Here is a 23,553-nt window from a genome sequence, read left to right on the forward strand (position 1 = left end):
GATCAGTATTGTTCTCATTGCGTCATCTTGTCGACATGGAGGGGATTGAGTTCCCATCTTTATCCTGAGGTTTGCTGTCGTAACGACAGATTATTGACAAATAATGGCTGTTATCTATGAGCAATTCCACAAACTTTAAATCGACGCCACACAATGCGATATCCTGGATGCAACCTATCATTTTTGCATTCCTTTCTTCCGTCATCTAGCAACCATTGCACTTACTATTGTTTTCGAAGATATTGTCATTTGCGGTTGGTAGTGGTGGGCTTCTAGAGTGTTCCTTTTTGATGCCCCGATTACGTGCCTTCGTTGCTATTTCAAACAGAACAAACCCGTTGCGATAAACTGCAGCCTGACAAATTGTTAGAATGTCTGCAAAGCGAAAGGCATGAAGGTGTCAGAGTCTGATGGCCTAATCGTTTTATCAGTCTATACTTCCTCGTTTCATCAATATGTATAGATCTGCCAATATATCATCGTTTATAACTTTGGTGGGGATGGCGGTGACACATTACATTCGTCTGCCACTCTCACCTGATGCTATCAGGTTGCGATATTACTGACCGGCCATGTTTACCGTCCTGTTCATCTGTTAATTCGTGCACTCAGCTAATGAATGTAAATTGTCACCAAGTGTGATCAATCGTCGTCGGGAAAAACTGACAGAGCTGTCATTACTGGGTACATATCTACTAATGACCCTATATCTTTAAGAGGTCTGTCGGTTTTTTTTTGTCGCCGCCACTGCGTTTCTTGTCGTTATTTGAAGTTATGCTTTGACAACAGTTTCCGCAAAGCTCATTTCTCATGAAACAGAGATGTGAAGGATATGACGAAAACTCTTCGATGTTTTTCAAATAAAAGATCGAGCATGCCAAACTACAGATGACGGTGGAATGGATTTTTTTTCATATGTTGGTGCTTATGAAGCGGTTCAAGACAAGTAGATTATCATCATTTTCATTAATTCTATTATTATTATTATTTCTATTATTATCATCATTATTATTGTTATTATTATCATTATTATTATTATTATTATTACTCTGTTCTTGCACCTTGCACCCGTATGCACTTTGCAAAGGGTCCAGTGCCTCAACTGTAGGTACAGCCAGCTGGCTTGCACTGGATCCTTCATAAACATATAGTGCACTTAAAATCTATCCAAATATATTACATGGTATATATGGATTATGAAAAATGAATATACTAAAACTGGTACAGGTATGGAGGATACAATGATAATTCAGACGTCATCAAACTAGGATAAAGTGACTTTTTTATAAAGCAAACTACAATACATGAACACGTATCACGTAACATTTTCCCATTTGCAATGCTCCCAATTTAACTCCCTAGTTTGAAGGCATGTGTCGTGAATACGATTATCAGTTATATTGTCATATTGAATTGTTGAACTTCACACAATTGTGGAACTGCTTGAAGTATATTAGAATGTACTGAGCCTTTTAACTGTAACTTCGTTCTTCATCGTGTTAAACACAAGTTGTCTTCTAATTATTTACGTACCTTGTATTTATCCTTAATAGAGCCATATCTTCAATATTGTAACATTGTTTGGGGAAGAACTTCTGATTATAAACTGCAGCCATTAACAATTCTACAAAAACGTGCTGTCCGTTTGGTCAGCAAATCCCATTATTTAGAACACACTGATCCTTTTTTTGCTCGGTTAAATATACTAAAAATCAAGAATATTAACAAACTCCAACTAGCTATTTTTGTACATAAATTCGTCAATTCAAAATTGCCTAGGACCTTTAACAACTATTGGAACTTCAAATTCATATTAAACCTACGCGTAATAGATTTAGATTAAGATTGCCTTATTTTAGATCTGTAACTAGAAAATCTTCTGTCAAAATATCCGGTCCCCTATTATGGAATACTCTATCAGAATCAATTCGAACTATTCAAAGCGAACCTGCCTTTAAGCGTACCTACATTAAATCATTATTCAACACTTTGTAAATTTTCATTCTATACAAACCTATGTTAATGTGTAATATGTGAAACAACATTTTTTTTTGGTTTCTTTTTGCCTGTTAATTACTTGTGTGCATGATGTGTGAGTGTGATGAATGTGGTGTGGGGTGTGGATGCTTCTGGGTGATATGGCTTAGATAGACTGTTTCAGTCTCCGTGTAGCCCCATTATCCTGTTTCATTTTTCTTCGTTTAATCACACTCATCATATCGTCCAATAATGTAACATCGTAATGAAAATAAATTTCAATTTCAATTTCAATTTCAATTTAACTGTAACTATTCGACTGTATCTGTGCATTCCTCTATAAAATACATAATAGTATTCTATATAGTATGTGTCACATTAAAAGAAAACCACGTAGTCGTCGTTCGTTCATTCTCTCTCTCTCTCTCGCGCTCTCTCTCTCTCTCTCTCTCTCTCTCTCTCTCTCTCTCTCTCTCTCTCTCTCTCCCTCTCTCTCTCTCCCTCTCTCCCTCTCTCCCTCTCTCCCTCTCTCCCTCTCTCCCTCCCTCCCTCCCTCCCTCCCTCCCTCCCTCCCTCCCTCCCTCCCTCCCTCCCTCCCTCCCTCCCTCCCTCCCTCCCTCCCTCCCTCCCTCCCTCCCTCCCTCCCTCCCTCCCTCCCTCCCTCCCTCCCTCCCTCCCTCCCTCCCTCCCTCCCTCCCTCCCTCCCTCCCTCCCTCCCTCCCTCCCTCCCTCCCTCCCTCCCTCCCTCCCTCCCTCCCTCCCTCCCTCCCTCCCTCCCTCCCTCCCTCCCTCCCTCCCTCCCTCCCTCCCTCCCTCCCTCCCTCCCTCCCTCGAACCTACCCCACTCGAAGACAGCATGGTCGCAATTACTTTGCAATCTGGGTGATTCGTAATTGCCAATTTCAAATTGCACTATACCTGATTGATAGAAATGTACTACGATTATGTATTCATGATTACGATTAAAATGGGATGACGAACATCCTACTTATAATCATGCTATTTTCCCATGTCTGACCTTGGAGTAATCAGACCACGATTACTTCAAGGTTTGACCCATCTTGTCCTGATGGCAGATAACGCTACGGTCCGTGATCTTTATCGACTACCGTGCGTCGCCATTCTGGAAATCGTCGAATCGCTCACAGAGGGAGTTGGACGATCTCAAAAATCGATCGCAAAATTGTCTTATAATGGCAGATCGTGAGATCGATCGCAGAAATCGGTAGTCTCTATGGACTTTCGGTTTAGGTTGTGTAGTTTATCTTCAGTTGTCAGTTCCGAGTTTCTTATTCCGATGCAAGTAAGCTATTCCCGGTTCAAGCACCCGAAATGAGTATAGGCTACAAAAGCGGGAATATCTTTGTAAAAAATTGATTACCGACCAATGACTTAATTTTTCTATTATTGGTAATTGCGAGGTTTACTCGGAGTTTGCTTAGTCGGAATGCTTATAGCTAATCAAGGAAATCAAGACTCTTGAATTCACGCCAAGCAGATCCAGGGGCACAATATCCCGTTGTAGAAAAACGTGAAAAATGATGCTCAACTGGCATATTAGTAGTTTGATATTGCCTTATTTGTCAAGGTTTTCAAAACGATATGCAAATAATAACATTACAGCAATCGTATTTTCTCTCGCTCCTTGGTCATAATCTGCTCTGGTAACTTGACAAGACATTTCTCCTTACAGGAGCCGGTCCCGAAATCTGCGATGTTTTATTGTAATCAGTTACTTAATAGTTTTCTGAATGTTAGTGACGTTAATTAATTCCTAGTCTGTGGATTCGTCTGACACACGTCAATATTTTCTTGTCCTTGGGTCACTATTCTAATTTTCTGATGTTTTCGTGTCCTTATTCTGGTATGAACTTGGTTCACAAATCTCAGTTCTTATTGGCAACTTCACGTCACTGTGCGTGTTTTGATATTGTTTTTTTTCATCTTCGTAGGTTCGACCGACGACCGTTGTTAAATGCGGCTTAAATTGATGACATCGGTATCTTTTTTTGACATTGTAATTCCGGACTGGACTGTTGTTAAGTTATACGTGAAATCGAATATGACGTTAACGATACCCGCCAAGTGTGCCGTGACGATTTTCTTACTGGTGTTACGTATTATTTCAGCCACGGATTAGAATTCCAAGATTTCTATTTTTGCTGCTTCATAATAGTGAAATCTAATTTCGGCCCGAAAAACAAAACGTGTCTCTACGGCGCGCAATCCTATCAGCGCGAGGAGAGATTTTTTATTTACCTCAAACCCTCCATCAATTTTCTGACGAATGCTTCGGAACATTCGATCCAGCTAGATCAACGAACCCTCGCTAAAAATGACATTCGTTCTCTAGTCGTCGAGGGTAGAATTTCACGAGCAGACGATTCGTTTACTTTTAATTAATCAGCGTCTACTGGCGGGCGCATCGCATCAAATTCGTTCACCCAGTCCTGGCGGTGGTTGTCTCCACATATATCTCCGTCACTCAGCGATCCTAGTGTAACTGAATCTGTGGTACATCAGACACTTTAGTTCTTGGTGAACAGATTCGGGATAGTGACTACGTCAGTGAAGCGTTAAACACCGGAAACTTACCGCTGATTCACAGGCGGATGCTTATTCTATCGGTTATGGCTCGCGGGTGTGGGGTTTATAGGCCGCCTCGACACTATAAACGTGTTTAACATTATGCCGAATTTATCACCTGTACGCACCTTGGAGTAATCAGGCTGAATTACTCCAAATACGCACAGACGCGACAGTGACTGATATATGGCGTGTAAGGCGTACTCCAATTAATTCGACGACTTAGCGGTACGTAAAACTTCCCACTAGGCATTTACGGTCATTCATGAATTAGTTTATACATGGACAGAGTCTAAACCATGGACTCGTTTAAACTCTAAATCATTTTAGAGTCCATGTTTATACTACAAGGCGTTTCAGGTCCGGTGCCCAGTTCTGCGGTCCACGTCCGCTGGTAGCATCTATGATCGGCCTTCTAATCTCAAATGAGGACTATACGTTTTGTTGTGACATTCGAGGATTCCACTTGTGGCAAGCGAGGATCCACCAGGCTCGCTAGTGTGCATTCTGACAACAACTCCCGGATTTCTTATATGAACCTAAAGGTCATCTGAGTTACTCAAGAGGAGTAATTTACCTAATTTCTGATGATGGCGGCTAAAAATCAAGATGAAAGTTCATCGAAAATGAACTAGATTTTCACAGGGTTTACGCACTGATACGCGCACGATATCTAGTGGGATAGCTGGTGACATTGACTATAAGGCAAATATCTGTAAACCAGTACAGACGGCGGTGTCGATCACGATTGTCGTATTAAACTCAACGAACAATATTGGTACTTTAAGGACTCGTCTAAAGACGCTTCTATTCAGACAACACTTAATGAAGTAAGCGCATGTGAACTGGATACCTGCGGTATATAAAGCTTATCTATTAGTGTTGTTACTAAATAATTTTTCGATTTATCTCGTCTATATACCTCTCATACATCTATATATACCGTATCATTAGAATTATTGCACTATCTTTGTTCGTTCTATGCATATATCGTTTTTAAAGCATTTTATTCCAGGTTCCATGCGCCTCATCAATCCATCTCTATATGAATACAAGTAATCTAACCACAGTAGTACGTGGTGAACTGACTAACTGTATACACATTTCAAACGGAATTAGAAAATAATCTAATTTTGAAAGACGAAGTCAAATACTCAAAATGGCATATTAGACTTTCACTAGACCATTTTGTTAATATATTTTATTTTCTATCTAATATGATGCTGAAATTGAAAAACCGCCTTTGGATAGGTTGCCGATGAAGGCAGTCTTATTTCCACTGCTCCAAATTGTTTAATATTTTTTCAACCACAAAAAAGCAAACGAACAAAAAATCAAAGACGAATTTCCATACTATATAACGTGACAAATACGGATTTCTAGAAACTTTGTATTTTTGGGGCGCAGCAATAAAGCGTTAAGAAAAAAGTGTATTAATAATAGTGTTTGCTATTATCCTTGTCATTTTCCCGCAAGAATGAAGAGGTATCGCACACAATATCGCAATTATCTCATGACGCACAGAGATGCGTTATTTCCGTTATTTTCGCCACGCTCGGTTTGTGCCATCAACGGATGATCTTAACCCCCGCGAGAAACAAAGGACATACATACATAAATATATCTCAGGAACGCGGTTATAATGCCAGAGGTGAAAATGCGGGGTTCTTTGTACACATCGTTTATGAAACACCCGCATAGGCATAAATGTGGTGTCTGATTAGGGCTAAGCACATTATCTTAGCATCTATATGATAACGGTCGTGGAAAAAGGCAAAACGGAATTAAAAGCGAGAAAAAACTTCTGCCAGAACTTTTAACAGAATCTGCTAGGTTAACCGGCTTCGCGTGTATCTAATTATCGTCTATAGGCTTCTCTTTACATATTTTTCCTACTCCTTTTTTGTTTTAGTAAGAAATAGATTTATTTGCATGTTAAAAGCTGGTAGTTAATGGCCCTTCGCAAAAGTGTGCAATCGCTGTTTTGACACTAAAACGAGGTGCGCCCCTCGAAAAAGCATTAAATCGCTATTTTGGCACTAAAACATTTTACGTATAGTACGTACTGCACGCGTGAATATGGTGGCTGATGGGAGCCATGCTGGTGAAATGTGAGAATAAATTCAATGGCGAGAAAACAAATTCCTTAGCGAAATTATTACCGTTACGGACCAGGATGAAGCTGATGAGCGACTTTAGAATGGAGCTGACCTACGTTAGATAGTTAGTTACAGATGCTGTACGTAAAAACGACGGCGAAATAACGGTCGGCCAGTCAATTGCAATCAAACCACGTATAGGAAGTAACACGATCTGTACGGTAGTATCGTACAGAGAATGGGGACATTTATCACCAGTAGAAAAACAAGTCTTGTCCGCGATGTTACAGGCCAATTTATTTCGGTTACAGTTCCGGTGTGATTCACACCAATCAACGGAGTTATACGCCATGCATTTTATGGCTAGAAGAACAAACAGAGAGCCAGTACGCCGTTTCTTTTCAGGGCTTAATTGCGATGACTTCGGACAGGGGGAGAAGCGCCCAATTAGGCCCATATCTTCAGGCTATTAATGTGGATGGTAGCTCTTATGTTTCAACTGCTGGTTACATTTGTGTTAAGTAATGATGATGAATTCGCTTTAACCCAATCTAAACCGAATTATCTTGTTTTTGGAAAATGATGAGAAGTAATAACTGATTAGTCGTCTGGAATATGATCGACCGATCTGATTGGCCAATATCCGAGGCGTTTAATCAAATAAACCTATGAGAACCCAGAATACTTTAACTGTACTGGGACTTATTCCTATCCTGTATTCGTTCATTCACCTGATGAAGCTACTATACAATAACGGAAGCTCGTGCGTCTAATAAAATAGTTAACCTTTAAAGTACTACTCGTCTCGTGGTATTTTTTCTATAAACCCGGTTAACACGGCTCCGCTACGAATCTTATGTCCAGAAATTAATAGGGAGTTAGAATAAACTGAAGCGAATAGATGTAAAGACATAATATAATCAATTATATATATACAAAAATATGAATAAACATTGATCACCTTATAGATTTACATATGTTGTTCGAAGCCCAATGAGATGAACTTTCCGAGAGCTTTGGTAAGTTAAGGGGAACGCATAATAATTTTGAATTTTTCAGAATTGGCCTCATTTTCATGAAGAGGATAATGTTTTCTGAATTCCATCGAAAGGTCTTTCTGAACTCCCGTAACTTCGCTAAATTCAAATAGAAAAGTAGTTCATCTTCTATCACATTGCAACTTGTGCCAAGTCTCATGATTGGAAGATTATTTTGGGTGAAGTTATCATGTCAGATGTGAATGTCAGGCGCATCATTAATAGCTTAGTAATGTTAACGCTGGCAAGTCAGTAAAAAAAAAAGATTAACACTCGTACGGTCAGCTGCGGAAGGAAATCGTACATTTAGTTATTGTCATACCGAAGATTTTTGTCCGTTAATCGATTGTTTGCGTGATAAACAAGGAAACATAAAATATCCACTTTATGGCTAAATCATGACTTTCTTCGATAATTTGCAATCCGCCGAGACTCATTTCACAAAGCCCGGGGTCTATTGTATAATAGCCTACGCGGGCTATCTTGAAACACTAGTCATCGTATTATAGTCAATAATTTGACGAGACATGTCATCGCACCAGCGCTGTGAAAAATGTCTACCCATATCGTGCTTTATCGTATATGAGACACATTCAAATATTGAGATATACAGTTTGCGACAAAATGCGTTTACTTGCGCAAGGCGTGATCAATGGCAATGAATTGTTTCAAAATTTGGCAACGAGTACAACTCCAAAGTCTAGCCTATAGCACTCTTGCGCTATATACTTTAATGGACAAACTCTTAACTAACATGTGACGACACCATTTCGGATGCCAAACGCAATAAGTGATGTCGATTATCTGACTAGACAGATCCAAATTGTCTCTCAAATTCCATTATTATGAGATATTGTAATTTTTTTGTCATTCATCAGCTCTGGCAACCAAACCAAGTCGTTCCGCATCAAACATGTTCTAACTGTTTCAAAATCAGCTTCGAATCCAAGAATGATTGAATTGTGGTGTTAGGTGTGTATGATGGTAGTCATGGTGCAGGGAAACACAAAACCAAAGAAACATGTTCGATTTCGGAAACGTCGTTCTCGAAACCATGTTTCTCATGTTTCTCGTTTCTCGTAAAGTCCGACGCACACGGCACGTACATGCTCGGAAAAATGTTGTCGGGTATTCAACTAGACAAATTCTAGACTAGAGAATCTTTTGATTCCCCGACAGTCCTGCTTGTATGGTGTATTAATTAGGTTAATCAAGCAAGGGACTGAAGAGCTATTTGATATTCAATCAAAACTTATGTTTCAAAAATGAGCGCAAATTATCGCAACAATGGGGACCTCGAGGGACCGCCACAAAATGGCGCCTAGAAACTGGAAACTTCTTTATTCATTGTTCAAATATGTTAATTTGTAGAAATTTATAATTTGCAAGACTGTCGAAATAAATGAAATAAAATGTTTCCGTGCATCCTGCGTTAAACAAGCTGACGTCCAATAAGACAACGTTATACGTTTGTTGGCTTACTATCACTAAGGATATTACAACCCCATTTTATATACCGGTACTTACACCTTTCATTAGTCACAATTTTCTGACCGCCAGGATATCACGATGACCTTGACAGTTGGGATTAGCCATGTTTACCCATCAAAATGTCAAAGCATCACAAACCAAACCGAAAACGGAATAATAACCGCTGGCTAACACACTGTCTGGTCATACTTACATTTATCATTCGCTTAAATGAGTAAATTCATTTGCCTCGAAGAATTGGAAAATACAATCCTTTATCCAGGTATGCCATATTACACCTTCATGAAATGTTCTAAATGTCATCGTCACTTTTCCTAATTTGCAAATAATGTGTTGCAGGAATGATACCGAAGGCGTATCAATTATGCCAGGCGACATCAATATTGTGAGACAAACTGAATGGCGAGTGTCTCCGCTAGACAAAGTCGTGGAAATATGATCTACAATTCCATAGAATCTTTTCTTTATTGCTATGACTTATTTGCGTTCTCGCCATTCTGGGGTTAATCATAGGCTAGAATTAGGCATTCACGCGATCAGCCGCACAAATGATCAAAGCGTATTGTGCCATCACGATGCAGACGGCGATCTAAAACAAAAATATCTCGAAAGATATCAAAGACTAGACCTATACGGCTCGGCACGTTCGTTGTTAGTGAGTAACCTTGTAAGACGGAGCAAAAAATAGGCCACCCGTTTCGAAATTTGCATTCAAGACCCAACGGAGCCGAGTCGAAAATACCACCAAAGACAATTGATCACAATGTTCGCGTTCATGAATCTTTTTAAGGTTTATTTTTTTTCTTGTTCACTTTTTTATTTTCGCATTTATAGTGGTGCAGAAACCATACAAGGATACGCCATCGCTTTCGATGCTAGTAGATTCTTGTATCCAGAAACGATGAATGAATTTATTTTCATCGCATCGTTACTGATAATGCAGATATAAGCATATGCAATATTCTATAAATTTGACCAAATGAAGGACCCCGACAAGCCAATGGCTGTACACTTTGGGGCAATATAAAGCCGGGAGCTTACATGTGTTTTTAATTTTTTTTCCCTTTTCACATTTTTTTCTCTATTTGAGAGTCCTGTTTTATATAAACTATTTATTGGTTTCTACTGACCCCTCCAAGAAACTGTATTTTGCATTCTGAATTTTTTACACTGAGCTAAGCTGTCAATTGCATTTGGAAATAAAGCATTCATACCCAACCAGGGTTCTGCGAGTACTCGCTTCATTATGCTGATATACGTAGTTCAAATTTCTTCATGTTTTCCTTGCGAGAATTGCCACCAAACATAATCGTTTGTACGTCGTTGGTAGATTTAGTTGATCCCGAACCAAAATTTCTACAACAGTTTCAGAGACACATGTATATATGATTCGGCGGGTGCAAAGCTATATATTTTCTTTATCATTGCAGAAAATACCAGGTTAGTTGTGAGTATACCGTAGTAGATACCGGGGGATGATAGCAAAAACACCGCGACGTATTTCCACGGATAAGTCGAATTGTTTTCCCGCAACGAGCTCGGCATTATTGCTCTCGTGAAAGGTTGTTATTGCCCGGCACGGAATAATGTTACAATCGTATTATATACCCGAATATGACCACATATTTCTGAATCGTTTTTTATGTTGTGTTTCTTGTCAGCAGAAGCTGTACGGGATAGTTTTCTGCCTGTGTGAATGAAATGAATGATTTTTCATTTTCGAAATCGTTTCCGGAAATACGCTTCGCAAGTTGCGAACATAAAAAAATATTGACATGTTTGATTTGATACGGCGCACAATACTGCACTGTCAATACCTGTTTGGTTTTCATAACTCCCCGAAATCATCGACAACACTATCAGGTCGTAAATTAAAGTAATTTTCGCTGCAGTTGATAATCGCAGTGCCGAGAGTGCCGTATTGCAATTATCTTAAACAAACGCGAATCGCACAATATTCGAAGGTTTTTTCTGCTGCTGCATTTCGATAGATATTAACCCGGGCTCTTACGCGTTCGATCGATAAAACACTTTTCTGTCTTTCATTTTTCTCAAATCATGTTACGATAATTAATGTTTATATACATTGATACCTAGTGTGCGTTATATAAGGGTTCTGTGTGAGTCGATGTGCGCTACGTCATCAACATTGGCGTTTCAAAATAACAATAACAATTGTGGCTTAAATGTATTTCATGACTCTTTTTAATTTTTGATAAGTTCTAATGATAATTTTTGAGCACTACGTCATCAATAAGAAAATCAATCGGGGCTAGATTGGTTACCGATCAATTCAATTCAATTATCGGTATATTCATATTAAAAAAAGACATTATTGATCGATATATTATATAATGTATATTTACGGTACATAATATGTCAACAATATTAAGCAATACACGTGTTGTTTTTCAAGGCATGGTAAACTTCCTAGTTAGTTTTCTTGTTTCAAACTTTGCGTAGAACTTGTTAAGAATTTGGTAGTGATGACGTTACAAAAATTGAAAAATTCTTATCATCGATGTTGTAGTAAACGTAGATACACCGTCGTTCAATGTTGCAACCACTCGTTTTCCCAGGGGCCATTCGTAATTATTACGACGAATAATATTTACTGCATCTTCGGGTAACCTGTGGTATCAACACGTGTATTGTTTTAGATTGATTGAATCAGTCACGTAATGTTTCGTGCAGTTGCGTTGTACTTTTCGCAGACGCCATGAGAATCTCATACATTAAGTTGCACTATTTAAAAAAAATGTCTCTAACACCAGTCCCAACCGCAGGGAGGCTCAGACCCACGAAAATGATGAACTAGCGCGCACGACAAATTTCGAAGGAGATAATTGGGTATGGAAATGTTTTCCCCAATGATTTGTGTTTATCTTTGGGCTTAACGCAGACAAGGAGTATCATGGGACGGTTAAGAACAATGTATTTTTGGATTAGTTGCTACTTGCTCTAATCGTTGTCAATTACCGTAATGTCCACTTCCCTTTTGTCAACTTACATTCTTTTTACTTGTACAATATCATCATCATCCATTGAAAAAGCAGGTACCCCGGGCCGAATATGTGTTACTACCCCAAAATAACCACCCTTCCCTAGGTTTAATGGGCCCTTTACGAGTGTGCTCTATCAGAAGATGGAATATTTTTTCGCAGTAAAAGTTTCCTACCGTCGCAGAAACTGGAGAATTGGCAGAAAAATCCAATCGAAAACGATAGGCAACGATTCCTCACGTGAAAGAGCACAATCGAGACGGTAGTTGTTTCTAGAGGAATACCAACATCAGTACCACATTGTGAAAACATGCACTAGAACTTCACTTTCACCATTCATGATTTACAATACGTAGCGAATTATGTGCAGATTATCGAAACAGATTAATGCACACCCTTCGAAAACCCAGCATTGACATTTTTTCAGCTTACAAATCCTGCAGCTTAGCTTAAAGAAAAAAAACAGAACATCACCTCATTTAGAGCTGTCATTGCAAAGTCAACTCACGGTATACACAATTGCTTCTGTTATTACATCAGGTGCTTAGGTGATATTGTATTATTGCTGTATGAATATCAGAAAAGCGCTGATGATATCATCTACTCAACTTGTATTGTCGAAATCTCGTGGAAAGCCTAGTGTGGAAAATGTTAGGGACAGGGATGGTAAATGCAATCTTCTCGGATAAACTGCACACAGGACACTGACTACTACTACTTCAGAGTTAATGAGGTAAACACGGCTATGGAAAACTGAATTGTGGCTGGCATTTTCCTCCCAGAGATAACGGTGCGGTACTTTGGGCAGGCTTCAAGGCGATTATCAGCAAATGAATATTTCAACAGATGATATTGACTAACGCGCATGACTCCCTGTTTAATTGACTCCAACGAAAACAGAGAATATTTACTAAGCAAATATTTTTTTCTCTGAGCAAACTCCTTGGCTAGCTTATACGTATTCCCTTATTTTTCATATTTCAAAATAGATAGCTAAAATGGGACTTATATATTAGTACCAATGGGCCTGATATCAATCATGAACTTCGCTATACGAAAACAATATCAGCAAACTGAAAACTGTTGATAATACACCTTAAATCGACGCATTGAATTCGAGACTAAATTGAAAATCTACTTTTTCCAAGGAAATCCGCTACACTCCTGTTATGGTACGTTCTAGTATTCTCAGATGGCAAACTTCGTAGGTGTATCGAGAGATTCTAGATTGCATTTAATCTACGCATTCGGCTAAACTTGTACCATTTAGAAAATAACTTCAGTAATCTGAATGATCAGGATGCCGTGCGAGGACAATCAATTCGATTGCGACGAAAGATTGACAAATCATGTACTTTGAACGAGTGTCTGGTCTTTGCGTGCGATTCTTCATATTTAATGTCAGCGTGTTCAAATAAAATTTCCCCTGGGCAGTATTCAAAACATAAGCGGTTAATGGACCATTTGAATGCAAATGTAATTCTTATCTGCTTGTTGTTGTTGAAATACGCTTGTTTGATGAGTTATTCTATCTCGTATGTACTGAACACTGGAATATTGCCTGTTTAGTGATAAAGCTCAGTAGCGACTGAGGGTGTGATTACAATCGACGTCGTTTTCATAACGCGTATCGGTAATCAATACTCCTTAGAAATAGAAATGAAATCCAACAATCACGTTGGAATGCCTGAATGCAATGCGTCAGTGGTGTTAAAACTCGAATCTAGATAACTATATAACTCACAGGGGTTTGGCGATGGGCTTGAATTTTATTTCCGGGTTGTTGATAATCTCGCGAGAATGGCGCTAAATATGAACTGCGAATAAATTCAAAATATCACGGAAATACCTTGTGTTTATATTGTTTATTTATCCGCTATAAAGTTTCGATAAACAATTGGTCGTAAAGAATCATTATCAGACGGTCGTCACGCTTTACTATATAAAATCACAAGGGATGAAACGCAGTTCAAGTCGTGCCAGCCAGAAAGTTGGGACAGTCACGTGACTTAACGCTCTTATTTGACTGAATGCAAACCCGAAGCATCTAAGACGGAAACTATGATACGAAAAATATTTGAGAATAACTTACATTCAGATGCATATTTTGACTATGAATTGTATATTTCATCATAATTTATTCTGTATAAGTTATTTATTTCATATGAATCATAATCTGACAATTGATATCGGTCTGTGAATATGTTAACTTTTCATATTGAAGTTTTAAATGCGATGACGTCATCAGAATGTCACGTGACTGTCCCAACTTTCTGGCTGAAAATTTAAGTACAGCGGAGGCCTGGCGTTGCATCCCTTGTTCTTTTATATAGTAGCGTGGCGACCGTCTGATAATGATTCTTAACGACCAATTGTTTATCGAAACTTTATAGCGGATAAATAAACAATATAAACACAAGGTTTTTTTTCCGTGATATTTTGAATTTATTCGCAGTTCATATTTAGCGCCATTCTCGCGAGATTATCAACAACCCGGAAATAAAATCCAAGCCCATCGCCAAACCCCTGTGATATAACTTAACGTGGGAAGGTTTTTTGCAAAAAATATGTGAATAATTATAAGGTGGCATTAGATTTAATTAAAGAAGATCACAACAAAATGAGGTACAAAACATCATCGGCCATTTTGGAAGATATCTCCCTCTGCGAGGAAATTAGTGAACTAGCCTATAACCTACCACAGTGAGTAAGTTCATAACCTTTTTTTCTAATTGCTATAACGCTGATGTATTGATGTATCCCTAAGCAATCCGTCCAAGACGGGTATCCTGCTAGTCTTGTATTTACATCGGTTTTTACGTGCTCGCCCGGAAGTAGGGTCGAACCGTAGTTGGTTGCTTTGACGCTGATGTTTTTGCGATCTAAAATATGGATTGACCCAGTTGTTTATTCAATTGGTAGATTTCGTTTTACTTTGGTTCTGATCGGTGTCCTTTACAAAACTACCTCACCTGTCGGGAGCGGAACACATGGGCATAGCTCTACTCCGATTTGAAACCAATTGGCTCTAATAGTCTAACTAACCAGTCAAATGTCATAAGACCATTTTTGGACTTAACGACTGTGCTATGATAACGGATTGAGTCGGTATAAATCTACTCTCACACGTTAAACCGGTAGAATAAGATCCTCCGTCATTGAAGTAGTGTGAATACAAATGATAAAAATTATTGGTTGACGTGTTACAAAACAGTTCTCTGAGCGTCAGGGCTTCGCGCGTTAACGAATGATGATATATTTCCCTGATAATCGGAAAAAAATTCAGCAAATCGCAGTCTCACGGAGTACGTATTGTTTGTAAGATTGGTAAGATAGATTGACAGTCATCGGCAGAAGAAAAGTGTTTGCGGGGCTCGAGATCTGTCGTGTGTGACAGTTGCAAACGACGCGACTCTCTTGGATCTAGATCGTCATGCATCACATTTTAGACGTTAACGGCAACGCAATTAGAGCTGTAGTGATTCCTTGAGACAGTCGATGAAATAAAAAAGGCTTAATGATGCCACATTAGTTCCAATTGACTTCTCCGATTCCCTTGTTAGGATTTTCGGTGTGTTAAGTGCTCGGCGTGGATGACAAAAAATCCGATATTGAATTCGTCTATGGGTTGAGGCCTATATGTTTTTCCCAACCTCGTACAACTTGTTTCAACAGCAGCCAGTTTCTAATTACTAATTACTTATAGTTTGAATCGACAAGGGCTAGAAATAGAATTGATAACGAAACGGGCATCGTAGACATGAAAGTCGCTTCGTTTTAGTGACCAACTACTAAGAGTTTGATCAAGGAGAAAATGTCTAGTTCGTAGGATCCGACAAATCATCATGATCGAGTTCAATATAACGAAGTCCTATGTATTGTCAACCAGCACCCTTCCGACAAACCGCCAACCACGCCTATAATGCCAGGGTTGTTGTTGAGAACGAGACATCTATATCTTTGCTTGGAACTAGATGACGTAGTCAAAATAAACCCGCGATATACCGCCATAATCTCTATATCGTTAAAATTGTGTCAATGCTTCAAAAATTCTTGACTTCACCCTTTTTGCAGATGACACAACATGCTTCGCTTATTCAAAAGATCATAAGAAGATATTCCAACTGATAAACAATGAACTCATCAAACTTCGAATGTGGTTTCAAGTTAACAAATTGTCTCTTAACCTTGAAAAATGTTATTTCATGATTTTCGGAAATTTCAAGGGTACCCCTTGTGCTATGAAAATTGGAAATGTCTCAATAAAGCAAGTTCATTCTACAAAATTTCTTGGTTTATATATTGATAGTAAACTGACGTGGTCTGACCACATATCATTAAGTCTGTAAAAAGATCTCTCGTAGTATTGGTGTTTTAAATAGAGTTAAAAGACGATTGCCAGTTTAAGTGATGAAAACCTTATACTATAGTTTTGTTTACCCGTATCTCCAACTGCAATTTTATCTGGGGCAATAACTACGAATCGAGAATCAGGCCAATAATCCTACTTCAAAAGCGTGCGATCAGGGTAATATCGAAGGTTACCTTCTTTGATCATACAGCCCCCATCTTCAAAAACTTAGGTATCCTTACTTTTCGAGCAATGACGAAATTTCAATTGTGCTTTTTCATATTTAGATATAAGAATTCACTACTGCCTAACTCGTTTTTAGATTATTTTTCATTAAATTCCGACTTTCACCATCATCATACTCGAAACCGTCATGCATTCAAAGTAGAACAATTTAGGACCAATCGAAAGAAATTTTCATTAAAAGTATCAGCCCCTTTAACTTGGAATAACTCACCTTACTCACTGAAGATCATTGGATCAGTATCCCCTCCAGTTTTTAAACGTGCTCTCAAACAGTATCTCCTCAATTAATGTTTCGATAACTTTGCCAGTCTCTGCCATCTGGCACTTAAATATTTTCTGTGTGAATGTGGCGTGAAAGAGAGTGTGATTGGGTGTACGAGGGTGGCATGAATATCATATAAACCTTAACAGGTTTCCTCATGTTTCCCTCCATCTTGAATTTTTGTATTTGTATTACTTTGTACGATTATTATAATTCAAAATGGAAAAATAAATTATTATTATTATTATTATTATTAAATTAAAATCTTGAATCTCGATGTGGGGAACATTTAGGGGGTTTACTACTGTACGTTCGTTCATAAGCTTAGTCAATTTCCACGTGCAACGTCTTGAGACACAGGTTAAAATATTCGGAAATACATGATTACAGCGCCCTAATGGATAGGTCAGACCTCTTCTACGCAGTACGTACCTAAGGCCTTAAGCGATTTTTACAATTATTGGCTGAGACATCTTTAAAATCCCTGATGACCTGACTGATAGGTGGCTTGATAGGAAGTTTATTGGTTAAAACCGCTCGATGACGATCAATTTTTAAAAGGTGTTAGCAGTCATTAGTGAAATCGAAGCCACCGAGTGCGGCCACAATATGCCTTCTCATCGCTGACAGCGTTGTCTCAAGTAGCATTACGAATATGCGTTGTCGATTCAATTAAATTAGAACTTAAGCAACAAACTTTTGAATATACGCTGAAAACAACTAATTTGATATAGAATACTACACCTCTGGGAATAGGTTCATTTGCGCCAGTGATGCGATATGGTGAATGGTAAAACGAAACAGCCGATGAATTAGTATTTATGGAAAGCGCCGTATATCAAATCCAGGCGCATGTCATCACAAATGATTATTCTTGATTGACCCTGTAGCTAGTTCATTTTGTTCACGTACACTTCATAGCGCATAGCATTTTACTTTCGCTAATTGGTCAAAGGACAGCAAGATCAGGAAAACATTGCCTGTACCAAGTGTGCTATCATTTACCTGATGTGTTGTATCAGTGCTCACTATTATGTCATTTGAATCCAAACCTGAACGGCTCTAAAACGGCGTTGGAAGCCGTCTCCCGTATCAAAGTCATTTTCGAAATTTTCATTCAGGAATTCTCAAAGGCAGGTATCTTCGGCAACATGCAAAGTGTGTGATCGTTGATACATCAAGGCTTTGTATTAGAGAATACTCAAAAATTATGTACCTATCGTTTTTCAAATGACACGCTTGAAAATGTCAATATACAAGAAAAATTGTTTATCTTCATCCATATAAAATCTCTACTATCGGTATCGATTGCAATTGCCAAACTTAGATATTGTGTTATCTCTTGTTTGTTGTAAAAGATGCTATAATTCACCATTTCCACGATAAGAAGTCATTCTATTCAAACCACCGACTGCATTTGTATGTTTAGAATACTTTATGGTTCAAGCAGCCCACGCATTCCAATAATATTGCTTTCTACGATCATGTACGTGTATACATTCGCGTTTTATAGAAATCATCAGTTCCCCATAAAACCTACATATCCGTGTGTTGTGACCTATATGACAAAATGTTATCAGATAGAAACGATTGGTGTTGAACATGACGAGGGGCTGGTTGGTCATAAGATTGATTGCTCAACGGGGACAGATAACCTGGTACATTACACGACAGTGACAGATGAGCTGACCGACATTATGAATAAGACTGATCAAAACTTTTTATCACTTCCTACGTTACGATGTTTTCGTCTGAGGTATAATCCCTCGTATCCATAGTGTCACAGAAACACTAATATCGAAATCATCAAAAATTAATGAATTTTTGCAATCATACAATCGTACGTAAATTGCCAGGGGGCTGTTTTACAGAACAACGTAAACGTGATTAGCTTACTAATGCAACTTGAAGGATGTTTAAAGTCGTTTGTAAATAGGCCCCTTGTTTGGAACTTTAAACCCATCACGTGGGCTATTCCCGTCATGACAAAACTACAGCGGATGAAATAGCAATCATTGCTCTTTACACTAGCGGTCATTTTGGACCCAGTCTTAGTCAATGTGAGGGTCCCATATTCAAGCCAATGGGACTCAAGAAGTCCCATCGGACTATTGCGTTCACCTTTCGTCCATTCGCTCGTTCGTTCGTCCGTCCGCCCGCAGACGGAATCCAGTTATTTTTTTGGAAGTTTGTTAAAGACGCTTCAATTGGATTGTCTTATTTGGTTTATACATGTTTCTAACCTAGACAAATGTGCAAAAACTGCTCCGGGCAGAATCAAGATGGTTGACAGGCAGTATTGTCGTTCGCCAAAATCAGTTTCTATTTTTGTACACATTTGCAGATGCTAAAATAAAAGATATAAGATATGTTTGTATCCCCCAAGGGCCAATAAGCCGTAGAAAAATTGGGTCATTTCGACTTGAGATATCTTGTGACCTTTTTGTGCGTAAAAAGATAATTTTTGGCCTGGATCCCAAGAACTGTAGCTTCTTAATGGTTTGCCATTCTTCATTAGAATTCGTGATGAGTATACCTTTGAAGGACTCGTCAACATATCTGACGGGCTTTTCGATCAATCAATTGTCACGCAATCGGTGACCATCTTAGTGTTATCAGTCCTCATTTGTAGATGGTAAAAGGTTATTTTTGAGGAAAATATCAAAAGGTTTTAACTTATACTCATGAAATTTAATAATTGTTAGCTCTGTCATAAGATACATCTTCTCGCATGGAATTGGGATCACCCATTTTTTGTTTTTTCGCCATCAGGGGAGGTGAATATTGAATTTTATACAATTCGTCAATTCACACTGGAACCTACCTATTTTGTAACTGCAATCAATTGCAAAGTTGTAGCTCGTGACGCGCTCTACGATTGTGGCGAATTTCAAGGTCATTGGTTTCTGCATATGGTCACCAGGGGGCGTTGAATAGCAGAATAACTTGGTGTTTTCATATCATATTAGTACCATTGTTACCACATTTTATGATTGTGGTCAGTTTGAAGGTCATTGGTTTCCGTAATGTTCAACAGGGGGCGTTGAATATTGAAATTTTCAGATTGTTGAGGATTTAAAACCACTTCCTAGAAGGGCTTTCTTGATTCATAGGTATTCCAATTCTTACCTTGAAAAGTTAGATACATCAAGCCGAACACATCACTCTAATTGCAAAAATCGAGATGTAGTGGGAGCCACCAAAGTAGTTCTCGGTGACCCTGTGATAAGCATTTCAAATTCCGTTGGTTTCATATCAATTCTATCAACTATTTGTTTTGTAGTGTTTTCGTTGATAACAATGTCTTGTTATTCTACGGATATTTCGATTATTTTTTCAGATGCCGTCTTCGTTTGCTCGACGCCGGATCCAGATCGAATTACCGAAGATAACACTTATTGTGAACGGCTGATCAATCAATTCATTCCATCCGATAATTCCGCGAAAACGCCTGGCGCGTAGCGAAGAGAGAATCGCGAATAAACTTCACTCATTCGAAATAGGAAATATTCGTGCAATTGCACAGTGATGAATGATTTAGACGAGGTTCCGGTGCTTGGTTGGTTTATTATAGGAATCTTGATAGGCTAGTTAGACTAGCTGTGAAAAGGCGTTTACCCTAGAATACTAACTAGTAATATCCAAGCGGTTTATCTCTAGAGAAATACTGCTAATGCCTTGCGAGGGATGAAATGGACTATAACGGTTGATTCGTTCACGGTGTGATTTATATTGACCATTCAGCATGGATTCCACTGCTCTCGGAAGTGAAAAAGTATTCGAGTTATCGGCTCAGAATCGAGGTGGAAATGTCACGGCGAGTGGGGGCTATGTCGTCATCGCGGACTGCGGTGGCAATTGTACGGCGACAACTCCCAACAGCACGTCAACGCCTTTAAACGGCGATAATCTCGATCATCTTTACCGCATCGAAACGTCGCTTCTAGCCGTCGTATTTACACTCGCCGTTGTCGGCAACACGGCAGTGATCGTCGCTATTTTCGGAAGGAAGAAGAAAATCGGGCGGATGTTTTTATTCATCTTGCACCTCAGCTTCGCGGATATAATGGTAGCATTTTTTAACATCCTATCGCAGTTGCTGATTAAAACATTAGGACCGTACGGCACTTTAACCATACCCAGTAATGGTTTCTGTAAGTTCGTGATGTATATGCAATTGTTACCGCTGTACGCTTCATCTTATATTCTAGTCATGACTGCTATTGATAGGTACATAGCTATTTGCCACCCTTTACGAAATTACAAATGGACAACGAAGCGATGTCATGTTATGGTGGCATCTGCCTGGCTGATAGCTAGTCTTTTAAGTCTGCCGCAGTTATTCATATTCAGATTTCAGAAAGGAAGCACATTACCACCACACGATTATTGCCGAGACCAGTTCCACCTGTGGCCCGCGTGGATCGTCGCTTTTTATACCATATCTACGGCCGTATTTATATTCATAATCCCGCTTATTATCATAAGCTTCATGTACGGATTTATCAGCGTGGCCGTGTGGAGAAATGCTTACCTGAAAAAATCGTCGATGAATCCTAAGCCGTGGAGAACGGCCGCCGATACCGGGCGGGCTACGTCCGCTAGCCCCGGTGATTCTAACAGAACGGATATGGCACCGAGGACACATTCCAAGCGCAGTTTCTCGCGGGCGAAATTAAAGACTGTTCTGTTGACTCTAGTCGTCATAATTGCATTTGTATGTTGCTGGACGCCGTTCTACGCTTGCATGATCTGGTGGTCATTCGATCCACCTGCGGCAACAGGTACGTGCCTCCCATTGAAAATGGTCTGGTTACAAGCCTTGATCTCGATTAACCTTTACGTCGTAAGAAAGAGAACGTAAATGAACGCAATCAATAATAGTTTTTGACGTTGAATCAATTTATCTCAAGGTACAGGCCACGGTATTAGGCTCGAGCATTATGCGTTTAGTAAGGAAGTTGCCTGCATAGTATTTCTTTTATGGTATTATTTCCTATTTCATGTCAATTCGAGCGCTAAAAAGTCAGGTTAGAACCTACGAGAAGAGAAATCCCCGCCAATATAAAAAAACTTCTATGATATAACTGAAGATAATGATGTTGTGATTTATAGTAATAGTAATAGTTATTAAAATTCTACAGCGCCCTTTTCACTCTGATACAAGCCTCAACAATTCTCATTAAAATTGGTAATATCACCCAAGCCAATAGCACGATTTATATGATTATTGACCTTATGTTATATTTTATTTATTAATGAATTTAAGTCGGTATAATGGTGCATCGTCGAAATCATAAAGGCATAAAAGAACATCCCCATAATTATACACAGTGCTAATCACATTCTCGCTTCATTACAGCTAATGGATTTACGGTGATCGTTTTCATGTCAAATTTGAACAGCTGCTGTAACCCATGGATTTATATGGCATTTAGTGGAAGTTTAGTTTCGAAATTGTTTCCGAAATGTCGGAAATATCGCAAAAACTGCGACGGCTGTACAACTCAGGGTAGGAATTCCATGTATTCGAAATGCGACACAGAATTCAGCACGCTGTCTACCGGCAAGAAAAACCGGGTCTTTCGACAGAACAACTATTACGAACTGGCGACTCTCAACGCCGCGGCCAAACGACTCGAATCGGAGACCTGTTCGTTGATAATGGGCGATTGTTTCGCGAAAAAGAAAAATCCAGCCGCGAAATTGCTGGAGGATTTCGCGTTGTCGTCCACCGGCGAGAAACAACCGCTGAGAAGACAAAAGTCGATGAGCGACAGCGATATTTCGTTGAGCAGTCCGACGAAAAACGGATCCGCGGCCTGCTCGCACCGGCAGGTGCTCAAAATTCCGACGATCAAAATCAACGGCGAATGCGCTCGTGTCGAAAACGGCGCAAGAAATAATGATCTCTCTGTAAATATGTCCCGATCTTCTTCTGCCAATATTTATTCATCATAATACGCTCTAACCGAACAGTTTGATCGTGTAATTTCTATATACTGCCGCGATCCAATTTGAACAGACTACACCGTTCATCCGCGATAGAAGCGCGAACGCCTTTTGCTCAAGAACGTTTAGACCGCTAAATCAAAGTGCACATACCAGCGATTGTGTCAAGGGTGCTCTTTATCATCAGATCAGTGATACCGGGAGACCATCTGATGACGAGACTGAAAGTCAGTTTTATGATTACTATAGATCGACTTGGAACCGAATTTTTAGGCTCCCGTATACAAAACAGAAGATTTTCTTTTCTACTCGGTGTTCGGAATAGTTTCCATCGCTGATTGATCTACTTATGATAAAAAAAGTCGGTCCGTTTTCATTGAAATGAACAAATGTTTTCCGGTGGCCACGCTACAAACGTCGTAAAAATTGTTGTTTGAACTTTAGTAGTGCTGTTGTTCGTATTCTGGAAAAATGCGAGTGAATTATTGTTAACGAAAATGACACAAAATGTTTATACACAAATATCGTATCTCTATGGCTATCATATTGA

At 39.1% G+C, this 23,553-nt stretch overlaps 1 protein-coding gene across 1 annotated transcript; it reads left to right on the plus strand.

Moving 5' to 3' along the window:
• The first annotated feature begins 20,796 nt into the window (after positions 1-20,796).
• LOC141910360 (cephalotocin receptor 1-like) lies at positions 20,797-23,012 on the plus strand. Its single transcript, XM_074801131.1, has 2 exons — positions 20,797-21,835; positions 22,414-23,012. Exons 1-2 carry the CDS (start codon positions 20,797-20,799, stop codon positions 23,010-23,012), a joined length of 1,638 nt encoding a protein of 545 aa, XP_074657232.1.
• Positions 23,013-23,553: the final 541 nt, after the last annotated feature.

This window comes from Tubulanus polymorphus, chromosome 1 (assembly GCF_964204645.1).
Source record: "Tubulanus polymorphus chromosome 1, tnTubPoly1.2, whole genome shotgun sequence".
In the NCBI taxonomy this organism is placed as follows: Eukaryota; Metazoa; Nemertea; class Palaeonemertea; order Tubulaniformes; family Tubulanidae; genus Tubulanus; species Tubulanus polymorphus.

What these genes read in the sequence shown, in the direction of transcription:
- LOC141910360 (XM_074801131.1), top strand. Translation starts at nt 20,797, where the DNA reads ATGGATTCCACTGCTCTCGGAAGTGAAAAAGTATTCGAGTTATCGGCT. An exon ending in CGATCCACCTGCGGCAACAG is followed by an intron (nt 21,836 to 22,413) that starts GTACGTGCCTCC and finishes GCTTCATTACAG; the next exon opens with CTAATGGATTTACGGTGATC.